Source organism: Cololabis saira, chromosome 7 (genome assembly GCF_033807715.1).
Source record: "Cololabis saira isolate AMF1-May2022 chromosome 7, fColSai1.1, whole genome shotgun sequence".
Lineage (NCBI taxonomy): Eukaryota > Metazoa > Chordata > Actinopteri > Beloniformes > Belonidae > Cololabis > Cololabis saira.
Genome location: NC_084593.1, coordinates 32573588 through 32588602, shown reverse-complemented (window position 1 = coordinate 32588602; position 15015 = coordinate 32573588). Strand labels below are relative to the sequence as shown.

Sequence of the window (15015 nt, the reverse complement as noted above, 5' to 3'; positions counted from 1 at the left end):
CGGAATGGACCTTTATTTCATCACAGTGAGTGACAACAAAGACATTTAGTTTACATTTACAATGGAAAAAAGTTAACTTTTGCTTCATTTGGTTTTCACAGTAGTGGTATCAAATCATTATGCATTTTTGTTCCATGTTTTAAAGAAATGTCTCAAAGAATCAGTCGTTTTACAAACAGTTCAGTTCAGTTACAAAACATCCTTATATACAGTAGATTACATGACAAACACAAGTATAGGCACCTTGACTTCTGTTTAATTTAAGTTATAATATATATTAGCATCAAACCATCTGCTTCTTTTATGGTATTTTTAACCCAGTGTTACCAGCTCTGGCACATATTTGGCCTTGTTGATGAGATTATTATCTTTAGACCGTTAGACTTCCAGAAGGTCTGATGGTTGGGAGGCAAATGAGATTCATGTGACCCTTCTCATTTGTAGAACTTTCAAGATGTTTTTAATAAATGTGGATTCATGTAAAGTAAATGTGACTATTATAAATACTTATTTGACCTTCTGCCAAACCTTCAATGTTCAGTTTTGTTGAAATATTCTAAGCAATAATAACATTATTGCTGTAGACATGAAAGATAGATGGTAGGTACAAAAGGGGAATTTAAAAATTCAAGCAATATTCAAAACTCAAGATAGAAAGGCATGTAATGGATATTAGTAATAATAGTAAAATACTCAGTGAAAACGTCCAGGAATAAACAAAATATGGTGCATGGTTTGCAGTGCGTAGTTCAGCACAGAACAGTGAGGAATGTTTTCTTCAGTCTGTTTGTGGAGCAGGATGGTGACAACAGCCAGTCAGTGAAGCTACTTCTCTGTCAGGAGATGGGGCTGTGTGGTGGTCGAGCCCGATTGTCCTTGATGAGGGGATTGTCCATGATGCCTTTGTGGATTATGATTTGATACTCATTGGGTTGTTATTATAATGGGAATATTGTATGGATTCCAACTTTAAACATACACATGGTCCATGTACCACTGTCCAGTCCACTGTCTCTTACGTAAACTTTTGATCTCTAGCACAAATAGCACTAAAATATTAAAAATAATTGAATTAAACAGAACTAAATGACATTTAAAGAGCCAGAATACATGACTGCAACAGTTTTAATGGATTGCACTCTTTGGAAAAAGTATTTGTGTTCTTTAACATTGGGTCTAATGAATCGTGCAAGCTAAAGTCGCAAAACACCGCCTGGCATGACCCCGTTCCGATGTGGAACGGGGTCATGCTGGGCTGCGGATGTGACGTCACATGACGCTGCATGTGCGTTCTCCCCGTTCTCCCATGCCGGCTTCGCTGTTGGCTGCAGTACCCCCGACGGCCGTTGTGGTGAAGGGTGGCGCTAGAGAGTCTCATTGCTTAAAAGGAACCCTGGCTATTAAGACATGTAGGTCTTAAAAGATAAATGTTGGTATCAATTATAACAATGTGATATAAAAAACCTTGTTGATGTCTTCCTTTTTTAACAGACCACACGTTTCAACTAGCAGATAGCCGATGCTACAATAAAAACCCCAGCCAGATCTGGCGTCATTAAATTAAATAAAGATGTTCTTGCCTATTTGACGCGAAGTCTGCGCCTCCCGTTTCGTCAAAGTCCCGGGCCAGTCCCCTCAGCCTTTGGTCTGTCATCAGCACCGAAGCCGGTTTTAGGGGGGGGCAGGGGTGGGCTATGCCCACCCAAACGTGCATCCTACCCACCGGCGTCTCCATCCCGGCGGCGGCGAGAGCGGATGTCGGAGCGCTGCAGGCTCATAGAGCCACGGCTACGCCGTCTACGCAGGAGCCTACGCCGTAGGCTATGGCGTCAACGGCGTAGGCTACGGCGTAGACGCCGTAGCCTAATGCACTGGTAAGATGCGCACGACATTGATCATTTTTGCAGATCTCCCGTGCATCACAGAACTTTTATCCAGTTTGCCTGAACCGAGACGTCTTACGGGGCTCCCTTGTCAGCCTCCACGGCCGGGAGAGTGCTGCTCATCTATGTTTTAGATACCTGTCCCAGTTAAACCAACGCGGCTTATCTTCCCAGAGCCACCGGTCTACGTCATCGCCCCCAGAATCCATTGCGCAAGTAAAACATGGCGCCTCCCGCAGGTCAAAATATGTGATAAACATTGTAGATTTTTAAAGCAATTAGATTATTTTATGTGTTTCTAACAACATATTTTAGTATAAGAGAACAATTGTGGCTAATTAGGGACTACAAGTCTTAATAACCAGGGTTCCTTTTAAAAGGAGCCTCATGCTCCTTTAACTATAGAACTGGAATACACTGTTTGGTTTGTGTTGATTTAGTGACGCTATACCTTTAAGAGCTGCTGCTGAGCTTGCCCGGCAGTTAAAGGAGCATGAGGATATGCAGACATACATAACTCCTATCAAATTAAATAAATATAACAGTAATACACCTGACAATTGTTTTAAATGCAATGAGGTTCAAGGAACATTTTTGCACTGTGTTTGGGAATGTGATCAAATTAAAAAATTCTGGAGGGAGGTGATTATTAAAACTGTGCTTATTCTGTCCTGCATGAATATCCCACTGGAGCCTACCTTGTTATTGCTGCATTTATATCCAAAAGATCTTAATTTGAAACCCCAAGAACACAAATTTATTGATTTCGCTATATTGCAGGCAAAAAAGATCATCACTCTCAATTGGAAGAATACGGATGCACTTACAATTGGTGCGTGGATCAAGGCAATGGCACAATGTAGGTCAATGGAGAAAATAACTTATACACTAAAAAATAAACTTGGGATGTATGAAGAAATCTGGAAACCATTTGATCAATTTATTAAAAAAGGACACATAGGGGCACTTCTACGGGAGGACAATGCAGGGCAAGATACCTAAGAAGGATTGTATAACAAGAAATATGTAAAGAGAGAAGGGATGTGGGATGGGATGTCCTTTATTATAATATTCTGTTTGTAAATGAAAAAATAATAAAGATATTGTTAAAAAAAAATGTTGCATTACAAGTGTTACGTGTATATTTGTTTAATTAAATATAGTACACAAGTAACAAACAAAAGATGATAATATTGTACTCACCAAAAAATTTATCCTCTATCTGCAATACTTCTGGCCTTTTCTGGCAGCATCCAAAATTTTTTTGTTTCCAAGGAACTTATGGTACATGTTTGTGCAGGGAAAGGTGAAGTTGACACAAACTTGGAGCTCTGCCTTAACGCTGTCTTTGCTACTTTTGCTTATAAATGTATGCTCCTTTGACCATTCCGCGTTGAACGAAGTCCGTCTTTTCGGCATGCTAACATTTAGAAACGAGACGACACATGGCAACAGGGGGCGGCTTACTTACATTTTCAACCAATGAGAAATCAGGGAATTGAGTGACACCGCTTTTAGCCAATCATATTTTAAACCAATCACTGAAAGTCTTACATCATTGGATGATTTGCAGCATTGCCTTGAAGTGCAACTCCAAAAAGGAGGACAAATAAGCGTCCGGCTTGAGGCTGCGCAGGACGCCGGACAAGGCATTTAAATTCCGGACTGTCCGGCCTAAATCCGGACGTATGGCCACCCTATAGTGAGTACAGGGTTGAGCAGCAGTGGAGCGACACGGTTTCTTACCGTAATCGGTTTTGAATGTTCTTATGGATTAGTGACAGTTTGTAAATAAATATATTTTTGTTTTTCATAACTTGGATTCCATTGGATTTTTGAAGAACAACAGAGCTTGGGGCTCGGACCGGAGTAAAACCATAGCCTACTGCTAACTAGCATCTGCCTGTACAATAACCATAACCATAACCATAACATAAATCAAAAACCTTAGTCTCCATCATTCAATGATGGGAATTAATTTTCTCCATCAAAAGTGTTACAGTGGTGACGCTAGACACCAAAAAGCGGGTCAAAATAGCCCCATTCATTCCTATGGGGCTGTTACTGTGGTGACGTAAAACCTATTCATTCCAATGGGGAGCATAAAAATGAATGCAATACAACCACACCCACCTCAGACAGAACCAGAACCACCCCAAATACAACCAGGCCGAACCACACCTTCTGCGAATCAGGGTGTGTGGTTCATTTACCCCCCTGAATCACCTCACACAGAAACAAAACCACCCTGTACATGCCCAGAACCACCCAGAACAACCCAGAACACAACCAGAAACAGCCTGAGTTCAATAGCTCGTACATTACCTACTATACATGTTCACAATCTATGAACCACTAGTAATAATATGTGGTCCTTTTTCCATTTAGTGTCTCAATTATATTTCAGTGAGAGCATCTCTTAACTTCAGAGTATTTTCAAATTTTTACTCTTGTTTTCTTTCATAAAAGATGGGACTTATTCATTGGAGATGCTGAACATCTTGATTTCTGAAATAATTTCACCAAAAAACAATCAAACAATCCAAAAAAGCACCATATTAGGAGTATTATGGGGCTTATTTTGTTGCTGTGTGTTTTTAAGGAGGAAATAACGATTGTAAAGCTCCCATGGCTAAGATTACCAGAATTGTGTGCCAACACAATTTTTATTAATGATAGAGGTAATCAGTTGCTAAGTAGATAACTATGTCAATGGCTGCTCCTTATGGCTTGCAGTAACTTAAATGCGCTAAACTCCTTTAGAAATTTACAGGAACATAACTTCAAAAATGCTTACAAAATAGAACTGTAATACACATTCATATGCCTGAATTAAATTTTAATGCATTTAAATAAATAATAAAATCTCTGGCTTGTCTCACTATTTTGAAATATTGCTTCGTACATCATTTGTTGACCTTGTGACACTATGTCTTGTGAAAAGAACAATTACAGTATGTTTAGTGGTGTTTTAAATCCTGTCAGGGGCAAATACTGCATATAAAAGGGAAAGCCATCTCCTGCTCCACTCATGGTGACAATCGTCTGGGCCGCGTAAAATTGTTCCCTGCTATCACCATTAAATAAGGAGAATGAATGGATCTGACAGGCGAGGTGTCCAGATGTTTCTATGGGGCTTATTAAAATGTGAACACATTGTTGTAAAAGCAGTAAATTCAGAGAATGTGAATAAGGCAAAATGATCTTTTCAGATAGCAGATGGCAGTTGATGAGGCCCCCTGCAGACCCCCTGCGGGGACACGACGCCGCCCTGCGGACGGCTCCTGAACTCATATCCCCCTCAGCTCATTGACATGCAATTCCAGTTGCTAAGGACCCCTGCCGGTACGACACCTTGCCGGCAACGCATTGTCTCATTCAATGTCCCTAGGCATTGTCATTCCAGTCCCTGCGTCTTGTTTCCCTGCTGGGACAGGCACCAGGAGAGTATCGGACTTCCAGCCCCCCGCAAGGCCACGCCTCTGACTGTCACACTGACTTGTTTAATTCTGTTGTTTGTTCTTGTATAAAAAAGCTTGTTACAAACCATTCGAGGTCGACACACCAAATACAGACTAGATCTGTGCTGGTCATGTCGAACGCCGGCTTAACTGATTAAAACCTCTCTATACCACGAGCGGACTTCTGAACTGGTTTTTAATAAATTCCACAACAATTTGGTGCCGTTGACCCGGATGACAATAGACCTTCGATGGAAACTCCTGTTCCAGAACAACGGCGCAATCAGCGACTCTATCTAAAATTTTAGAGGTAATGGGATCCACTTACAAAATCCCAAATTATTGTTGCTGAGTTGTTGCCGAAAGTCTGTGAATTGGAGTGCCGGAGAATGGTTGACGTCATCCTGAGATTTTAGGTAAGTCCGCTGTGTGGTTGTGAGGGTTATTTTTTATTATTTTGTGTTATTGGGAACGTTATTGTAGAGATGTTTTTAGGAACGCTGGCAATTTCATAACACTTGAATTTGATTGTGTTGTGAGAATGTTCTGCTTCTCCTGCCTTAAGAATCTGACTCGCTCTTCTAAAAAGGTTTAATATCTCTGGTAACATTAAGGAAATAATGGCCAGAATGCCATGTTGGTCTGAGTAGTCCAGTGGGACTTATAGCATATGCAGGACTTGAGGTCCAAAAAGAAGTGTTTGGAACACTGAGATACTTGTGGGAAACTGACATATATGTAGAAGAACTGTTTTTTTAATAAGTGGGGATGATTTGCTCTCCCAAATACTTGAGGTATATTTCATTTCAGTAAGAATTGACTCGCTCTCCTTGCATCAACAGGAATGATTTGTATGCTCTGAAGTAGACTGATGATTGGAAGAATTTGCAAGTAATTTGTGGGTAAAAGTAAGTGTAATTGAAAGTTTTTTTGGGGGGATCTTACAGAAAGAAAAAAAAAAATTTGAAAGTTTTTGGGAAGTTTTTCAGTAGAGAGTCAGAGAAAGAGTTGACTGGTCCTTTTAAATACATGTATGGTAATCACGGTACCGATAGTTTTATTTGTTAGTTTTGTTTGTTACTTAGTTAGTATTAAATATTGTTAAAATAACTAAAAAGCACTTCAAACTCCCTCAGATTTTTGGAGGGATGAAAGTAGACGCCGTAATGCAGAATCCCAAATAGCTTCGCTTACTGATCTAAATAAAAAGCTGATGGCTTTACTAAGGAAAGATTTAAAAACACAACGCAGACAAAAATGAAATTAGAGAACCAGTTAAATGATAAAATCAAAACCTTTATCCGGTGAAACTGATTAAAGAATCAAATGACGATGACACTTCTGATGACGACTGGATTTTACAAAAATCCAAGATCTGTTACCTACAAAATTTGGAGCCAAATAATAGTAAGAGAATTGTGGTCTGTCACGAGATCAGATTGATGGATTCCCTCCAGGGTACATGCAAAATATATATTTGCTAATTGCCCTCAAACAAAGGGTAGGGCTGGATAACGCAAAAAAAAAGAATCTGAAATGTATGAAAATACTAATGTCTTTTTCAAAAGTGTTGTCTACACAGGTTGAGCGCTGAGAGGAGGTGGAGAGGAGCCAGCCAATGATTATTCACACCAATCCACATGTCACACACGTCTCAAACAAAGAAAATGGGAACGGCTCCCATTGTGGTGAGGCAAATCAGAGCATCTCAATTTACATAATCTTATCCTGCCTATGGTACCTTCATAATTTAATTGCATGGAAATCTGTCTGTGACCCAACTATAATGTCTCTGAATGCATGTAAAACTAATCTCTAACTAGAGGTGTCAAGTAACGAAGTACAAATACCTCATTACCTTACTTAAGTAGAACTTTTGGTTGTGTATGCTTCACTGGAGTAATTATTTTTCAGACGGTTTTTACTTTTACTCCTTACATTTTCACGCAATTATCTTTACTTTTACTCCTTACATTTTCACGCAATTATCTTTACTTTTTACTCCTTACGTTTTAAAAACAGCCTTACTCTATTTCATTTCGGCCTTTAAAAAAACTATCCAGTTAAATTGTGCCATCCGGATAGAGTGAATTTGGTTGTGGTTGGATGAGAAGTATAAACATATTTGGTTTGTACGTGTCTGGTCTCTGAAACACATGTTAATGCTCAATAATGCACATATATGGTTCTTTAATATATTTGCAATATACTAAGATGCATTCATTTTCAATGGCTTTTAGCCTTAATGGTTTTTCCCCGCTTATATTACTTTTACTTTTATACTTTAAGTACTTTTGAAACCAGTACTTTATACTTTTACTTGAAAAAAAAAAAAATAAATAAATAAATAAAAAAAATAAATTTTGAGTTGATACTTCAACTTCTACAGGAGTATTTTTGAACTCTAATATCTATACTTCTACCTGAGTAATGAATGTGAATACTTTTGACACCTCTGTCTTTAACACTCGTCCTGACCTTTCCTGTTTTCCTCACTGACGACTCTGCTTATAAAAATGGAATACCATACGCAGGTTATACAATTTGTGATAATTCTTAATTGTTGAAAGCGCCCTCCTCCTCCAGCTCCACCCAAGTAGATGAAACTATATATACTGATCAAAAGGTAAAACTGTTACAATCTATACAGATTCCAGATATGCTTTTGGTTGTGTATATTGTATTTTATAGATTTTATATATTGTGGGCAAACCGAGTATTTATCTCATCCTCGGAGATAAATGTGGTTAATTGATTGGTGAACTGTTACAAGCCTGTCAACTACCTTCATCTATTGCTTTGTTAAATGTGAAGCCCACACCCAGTCCAACCCTGTTTTCACTAGGCAATGCTTCAGCTGACCATGCAGCAAAAGAAACTGCCAAATTTGGCTTACCTGTCTATGTAAAACTTTGCCCTTCTATACCCGCTAACGACCTGGTTTCTCCTAATGATGTAGCCCTCCTACAAGAAGACTACTGAGGTGAAGAAAAAACGGATTGTAGCATTCCCATGGTTGTAAAAATGTAAACAATTATGGGTCAGCAACGACGGCCGCGTTGTTGCACCCACATCCTTGTACCCGTGATAGCTGATCACAGTTGGCAATCACAGATGAGCAAAAGGGGGAATGTGTCAGATAGTGTTGAAAGACTGATAAGCTCCAAGATTTGCATCCTATAAAAATATTGCAAACATTATCAACACTTCCCCCCACCGTGACTTTTTTTTTGAAGCTCTGCAAATAGACATTATGTGAGGGATATGAAATTATTCTTGTATGAAAATGTTCATGTATGAAAATGTTTTTGTATGTGCAGAGAATTTTAAACTGGATTTAAATGGACAATGTTGACACCTGTTAACACCCATTAGGAAGCACAAAACTCACGCCTCATGAAAGGATTATGGGTAGACCTATGACCATACCAAGCAATTCAGTTCTGTATATATGAAGAAGATGGACTTCCATGCCATGGATGAATCCATGATATCATTCTGTTGTACTCTAAACTTCTGTTGTTCAGTCAATCCACAGAAAAGTAAAAGCTGTCCAGTCTCCTCCTAGTGGCAAACCATGCCACAACCCGGAGACTGGGTTTGTGTCGGAGAGGGCCTCGGTGGTCCAGGGCTCAGCACGTCCTGCACCACCGACACTCAAGGGTGGGGGGCGCTGGCCTGGTTCCACGCGTCCCACTGCGGGAGCACAGCTCCTCGACCATGCACCGGAGACCGGCCGATTCCTTCTTCTTTCTGTGGTACCCCGTCGGAGCCATTGAGGGGAGCAACGCGGGCCCAGCTCCAACACCCAGGACCTCCACGACTGGTGGAGGAGCGGAGGAGCAGAGGAGCAGCGCAGGCCCCGCAGACCCCCACAAGCGAGACAATTATGGTGTAGCATCGAGATGTGACTCCACATACTCTCCTTCTGAAGAACCGCTTGTTAAGCCTAAAACAAGCCAAAAACCACTGCCCGATTCCATTGAGGATTCGGCAAGGACCGCAACAGGGGGCATGCCGATGCTCTCACGGGAGATGGCTGCTCTAGGGATGATGGCCTTGCGGAATCGTGCTACATTGGACTACTTACTAGCTTCTCAAGGGGAACTTGTGCTGTCATTAAAACTGAATGTTGTACATTTATACCCGCAATGCCACAGTCCAAGAAATAACGCATCACTTGAAAGATATTGCCAAAATGTTACATACACCTGTCATAAGTAGTTTGTTTCATTGGTTTAAAGAACAGTTGGTTACTTGATATTTGAATTTGCTTTATTGGGGCTTGTACTCCTAATTGTTATTTGGCTTCTGATTACATGTCTAAGGTTCACTTGCAAAATATGTATGGCTCAAACTACTACTAAAATCATGTACTCCACTGTAATTCCACCTCTACCGTCAGTGGAGGAGGAAAATTCAGACTTTCTGTTCAAAATTGAGATTGACTGTACTTAAAAAAAAAAAAAAAATAAATAAATAAAAAAAATTGTGAATTGATGAGGCCCCCTGCAGACCCCCTGCGGGGACACGACGCCGCCCTGCGGACGGCTCCTGAACTCATATCCCCCTCAGCTCATTGACATGCAATTCCAATTGCTAAGGACCCCTGCCGGTACGACACCTTGCCGGCAACGCATTGTCTCATTCAATGTCCCTAGGCATTGTCATTCCAGTCCCTGCGTCTTGTTTCCCTGCTGGGACAGGCACCAGGAGAGTATCGGACTTCCAGCCCCCCGCAAGGCCACGCCTCTGACTGTCACACTGACTTGTTTAATTCTGTTGTTTGTTCTTGTATAAAAAAGCTTGTTACAAACCATTCGAGGTCGACACACCAAATACAGACTAGATCTGTGCTGGTCATGTCGAACGCCGGCTTAACTGATTAAAACCTCTCTATACCACGAGCGGACTTCTGAACTGGTTTTTGATAAATTCCACAACACAGTGAAGTAGTTTTCAGTTTTTCACTTTGTTCTTTTGTTGCTATTGATGTTTGTTTTCAACACAGGCTTTACGTTTACTGCTAGTCTGCTATTGTCGTCCTGCTGGGAATGATTTTTTTTTTTTAAATATTTTTATCCCGCTTTTTTCCCCATTTTTATCACCCAGTGCTCCTACCTAACAGTCTTGGGCATTGCCATCCTCTACCAACCCCGGGAGGGCCCCGCACTGAGCTCAGGTCTCCTCCTTAACCTGAGGAGTGAGCAGGCCGCATCTTTTCACCAGACAGGGTGGGGTTTCTCCAGCCGAACGTAGCGCGTGGAAGGATCACGTTATTCCGGCCGGATCCTCCCCACCCCATCTGGCACCCCGGTTGGCCAGAGGGGGCATGTATAGCCCAGGACTGTGTGCATGTTTTTGTGAGGGTAGCTCCCATTAGCTACCCAGGGGAACACGGGGAGAACATGCAAACTCCACACAGAAAGATCCTTTCGCCAACCCCACCCAGGGTGTGGGCACTGAAGTCATGGGGGAACTAACACGCACTTCAGCGCCCACAGCATCCCCGGCGGGAATCGAACCCAGGACCTTCTTGCTGTGAGATGGCTGCACTACCTGCTTCGCCACCGTGCCCCAATTCAATTTTATTTATATAGCGTCTGTTGTGCCACAGCGGGTTAGCTTTAGCTGATCAGTTATCGAAGGTGTGTTTATAGACCTTAGTTAAACGGTTTTTATATGCCTCTTCATGATAACCACTTTCCATCAGACTGCAGGTTGTGCATTGAACTGGCCCCTCCTCTAGTTGTCATGAAATGTACATAATGCATGTACACAATCTACAGAGAGAAATCATGAAAACTTATAAAAACTTATTGGTCAGACCATATTCTTCATGCATAAGGCTCCACAAAAAAGCATTGATAAGCTGTTGAAATGTCTAGAAAAATGTTATTGACAGAATTCATGTTAATGATGACAACATTTATTTCATGAATTTATGTTACAGCCAAGTCTGTTGGATGATGGCGGATGTTGTAACATTCCCAGAGCCAGGTAAAGGCAGCCCAAAGGGATGGTGACTGTAACAGTTGGGCACATTGGTTTCAGGAGGAGGCAGAGTCACTCCGGGGGTCACGAGGGGGAACATAATCAGCCATATTGGGGAATCCAAACACAACGCAGCAGCTCAGGGCGCTCCGGAAGACATCCATATCGCATACCTCGCACCATTCATCTGTTTCTCTGTTGTAGTTCTCCACACTACAGGTGGTGGTGAAGCCGTTGAAACCCCCCACAACAAAGAGCAGGTCTTCCATGACTTCGATGCCAAAGTTGCTGCGGGTAGTTATCATGGATGCAACGTTGTTCCAAGTGTTGGTTCCTGGGTTGTAGCACTCAGCAGTGCTGAGACGGTTCTCACCATCAAACCCTCCAACCTGTTGGAGTAAATTGTAATATTATGGTTAAAATCTGGCTCTCTGCATCTTTTATAAGAAACTAATTACCAATGGATAAAAAAACTCTTTTGGTAATGTCTGCTGGTTTTCAACTTACTGCATAGACTTTATCTCCGTACGCAACCACCCCAACTCCACTGCGCCGACAAGTCATTGGTGAGATCAATGTCCACTGCATAGTCTGTGGATCGTAGTATTCAGCTGTTTCCAGGCACTCTTGCCCATTGAATCCACCACAAATATAGATCTGAAGACGAAATAAGAGGTATTAAGTGATTTTACCCTTTATGAGTTTTGTATTCCTGTGTAATCTTTGCTTTAATGTTACGTGGCTTAATAAAATTATCTTTTTTCTATTGGTCAGATATAACTAACTTTGTAAGGCATAATATTAATAGTTTAGGATTTTTAACATTCAGCATGTGTCTTTGAAGCACCCTTACATGAAGAACTATGAAATTCAATTTTTTTTTATAAACCCCTTGATTTTCTCAACATCTAGCATTTCTTTAGAGTTTTGTGTTTTCAGTGGTTGGGGACTCTATTCCATTCACTTCTACTCCAATGACTCCCTGTGTCTGTGTCACCCACCTTGTTGTGTAATGTTGTGCAGCTGGCGTCACTCCTCTGCTCGTGCATCGGTGCAATACAAGTCCACTGGTTGGTCTGGGGTTCGTAGTACTCTACGGTGCTGAGCCGAGTGTGCCCATTGTGGCCTCCAATAGCATATATGCACCCATTTAGTACAATCACACTTACGTAGCAGCGACGATAGTACATCGGTGCCACTTCCTGCCACGTGTGTGTTGTTGGGTCCCACCTGCACACACTGTTGAAATAGGTCCGTCTGTCAAAACCCCCAATAAAGTACACGTACCCATTGAGGAACGCAGTGCCGTGATAGGCACGAGGACGCCCAGCATCGTTCGGCACATTTGTCCATTGGTTAGTCCGGATATCATAGGCCTCAATGCTGTTGGTTGGATCTCCAACACTCCATCCCCCCATGGCCAGCAAAATGGACCTTGGCATGCGAGGCCGGGTAAATCTGTTGCCGTAGCAACGTGAAGGCAGCCCAAATCTGATGACATTAGCTATGGCTCTGGGAACATCACTGATCATGGAGTAGCATTCAGGGTTCCTCTTCACCACCTCACTGGTGATCACTTTCATCTTAAAATACTCCATATCCAACAGAGCCAGTCGGACCTAAACAGACATGAAAGGAAAGAATCAATTGATATAAAACTGCATGGACTGTAGCACTTAATGTCAAATAATATCCAGTTTAACTGATTTAACACAATTTTCGAAATACTTCCAGGTCCATATGTCCTTGCCCTATACAGTATATTGCACAGTTCTAATTCAGAAGTGACTCAAGGATGCTATTTATGTGTACAGGATCACAATCATTCCCCTGAAAGCACAAATACCCTTTGTGTCTGTATTATATTGAAATTTATGCTACATAGCAGTGTCACCGAATTCAGACGTAAATCAATGGGTTCATGGACCCAACCATTGGCCCTGTCCATGGTTCATATCTGGTGAATACAATAAATGTAACCTGGAATGTGTGATTATTTGAAAAAAAAAAGAAAAATCATTGTGGGTTTGCAGTGTTAATTATACAGCTGTCAGCACAACACCATCAATTGAATCCTGATAACATGAAAATTAAACTAAACATATTCATGCATGCTTACCTTCGGTAAGAGAGCAACAATGTGTTTCTCCCGTTCATTGGGTAAATGGTTAATCCACCTAATGATGGCCTCAAACACAGTACTCTCCTGTTTTACATTGAGTTGGTCTTTTTCAATGATATCAGTGAGCTCCTCCACGGGGATCTGCAGGAACTCTTCACAGCTTGCAACCTCCTCAAAGTGCTCAGTGATGTAGTGAAAAGCCTTGGAGCGCAGTTTGGGGTAGAAGCATGTGTTGGTTAATTGCCAAATGCCAATACAGTTTTCAGGGCACATTTGCTCCTCAAGGAAATTGTAGCAAATACGTATGACATCGTCTATGTTGAACTGATCGGCAGCAATCAGAAGGTCCAGCACGTTGTCCTCTGTGACAGAAACGGAGCCGGTGTAAGCATGGGCAAGGATGAGCTGCATTGTGTCAGGAGACACGTTGGGAATGTTAAAGATCTTCTTGTCCCGGTTAGACCAGCGAGAAGAGAAGAGAGCTCTGAAATGAAAGCACAGTAGAGAGATGTATTTCTGCAACAGTCATCATGCAACATCATGCTTTAATCACTCTATCAATGTTACATTTTTTTAGCTGAATACTTGACACCAAGTTAAAATGTTAAATAGAAGCTATGTGTTGCCATGTCTCAACTATGTATCGTAATCATGAGAATATCAACTACTCCAATGGTTTCCTAACTTTTTTTCTTTCAGAAGCCACCCTGCATGTATTTACAAAGCAAAAAATCATTAATAATACAGTACTCATCCTGATATCTGATAAGAATGTATCCACTGGGACTATATTTGCTTCTAAATATGCAATTTGTTTACTTTTTAACAATTTACTTGTCCATAATCAGATTTTTTTTCACCCCAAGGGAGGTGTATACAGAATTAGGTTTTGAAGGTTTTGATATTGAGACTGACCAGTGTGTACTGCATCAGAAGCAGTGCTTATAATAACTACTTGGTGTATCGCTGACAGAAATATGTGGTGCAGAATTGATTTCTATATGATTACCATGGATGAAAATATGAACAATTGTTTGAAAAGTGTTCAGTTAAATGGTTTTTTATCTAAACTGCTGTCTGGAACATGTAACTGTGAGAGAAAACAGACTTTGTTGGTTTTAAATCATCTGCCATATCGTTGAAATATAAAACTTGCTTAATGTGCAAGGTTGTCAATATCACATTTGACATACCTGCTTTAGTAAAAATCTTAATCTGTATTTTCAATTTTACTTTCATAGAAGTTAATTCTTTGATTCAGATCTTTAAATAAATTAAAGCTATAATTATATTATCAACTCACCGAAAATATGGGGTACAGTTACACAGCACGACTTTATGGACTTGAAATTCAACATCCTCAACCTTGATAACGGCGTCACAATGTTCCTCCGTCAGACGGAGCTCATTGTACACAGAGTTGTTTGAAGGTTTCTCTTCTTTACTCATCTTAAACTTTGATAATCTGAGAACCTTTGTCAAATGTTTATGGTTCGTATCAGCTTGTTAAAATGAAGGCAGAACTGTGAACGTGCTGCTATTTATCAGCTCAGTA

General features: G+C 40.9%; 1 protein-coding gene across 1 annotated transcript; it reads right to left on the bottom strand.

Moving 5' to 3' along the window:
* Positions 1–11359: 11359 nt before the first annotated feature.
* Positions 11360–14909, bottom strand: LOC133447381 (kelch-like protein 10). Its single transcript, XM_061726054.1, has 5 exons — positions 14764–14909; positions 13458–13944; positions 12340–12957; positions 11846–11995; positions 11360–11727 (listed from the first exon to the last, which is right to left on the bottom strand). The coding sequence occupies exons 1-5, from the start codon at positions 14907–14909 to the stop codon at positions 11395–11397; spliced, it is 1734 nt and encodes a 577-aa protein (XP_061582038.1). The 3' UTR covers positions 11360–11394.
* Positions 14910–15015: the final 106 nt, after the last annotated feature.

Bases quoted from the DNA above. Each gene is read 5' to 3' on its own strand.
- LOC133447381 (XM_061726054.1), bottom strand. From the start codon at position 14,909: ATGAGTAAAGAAGAGAAACCTTCAAACAACTCTGTGTACAATGAGCTC. The intron at 11,996-12,339 runs GTGGGTGACACA...TTTCGTCTTCAG, and splicing joins GCACAACATTACACAACAAG to ATCTATATTTGTGGTGGATT. The intron at 11,728-11,845 runs GTAAGTTGAAAA...TTACTCCAACAG, and splicing joins ACGGAGATAAAGTCTATGCA to GTTGGAGGGTTTGATGGTGA.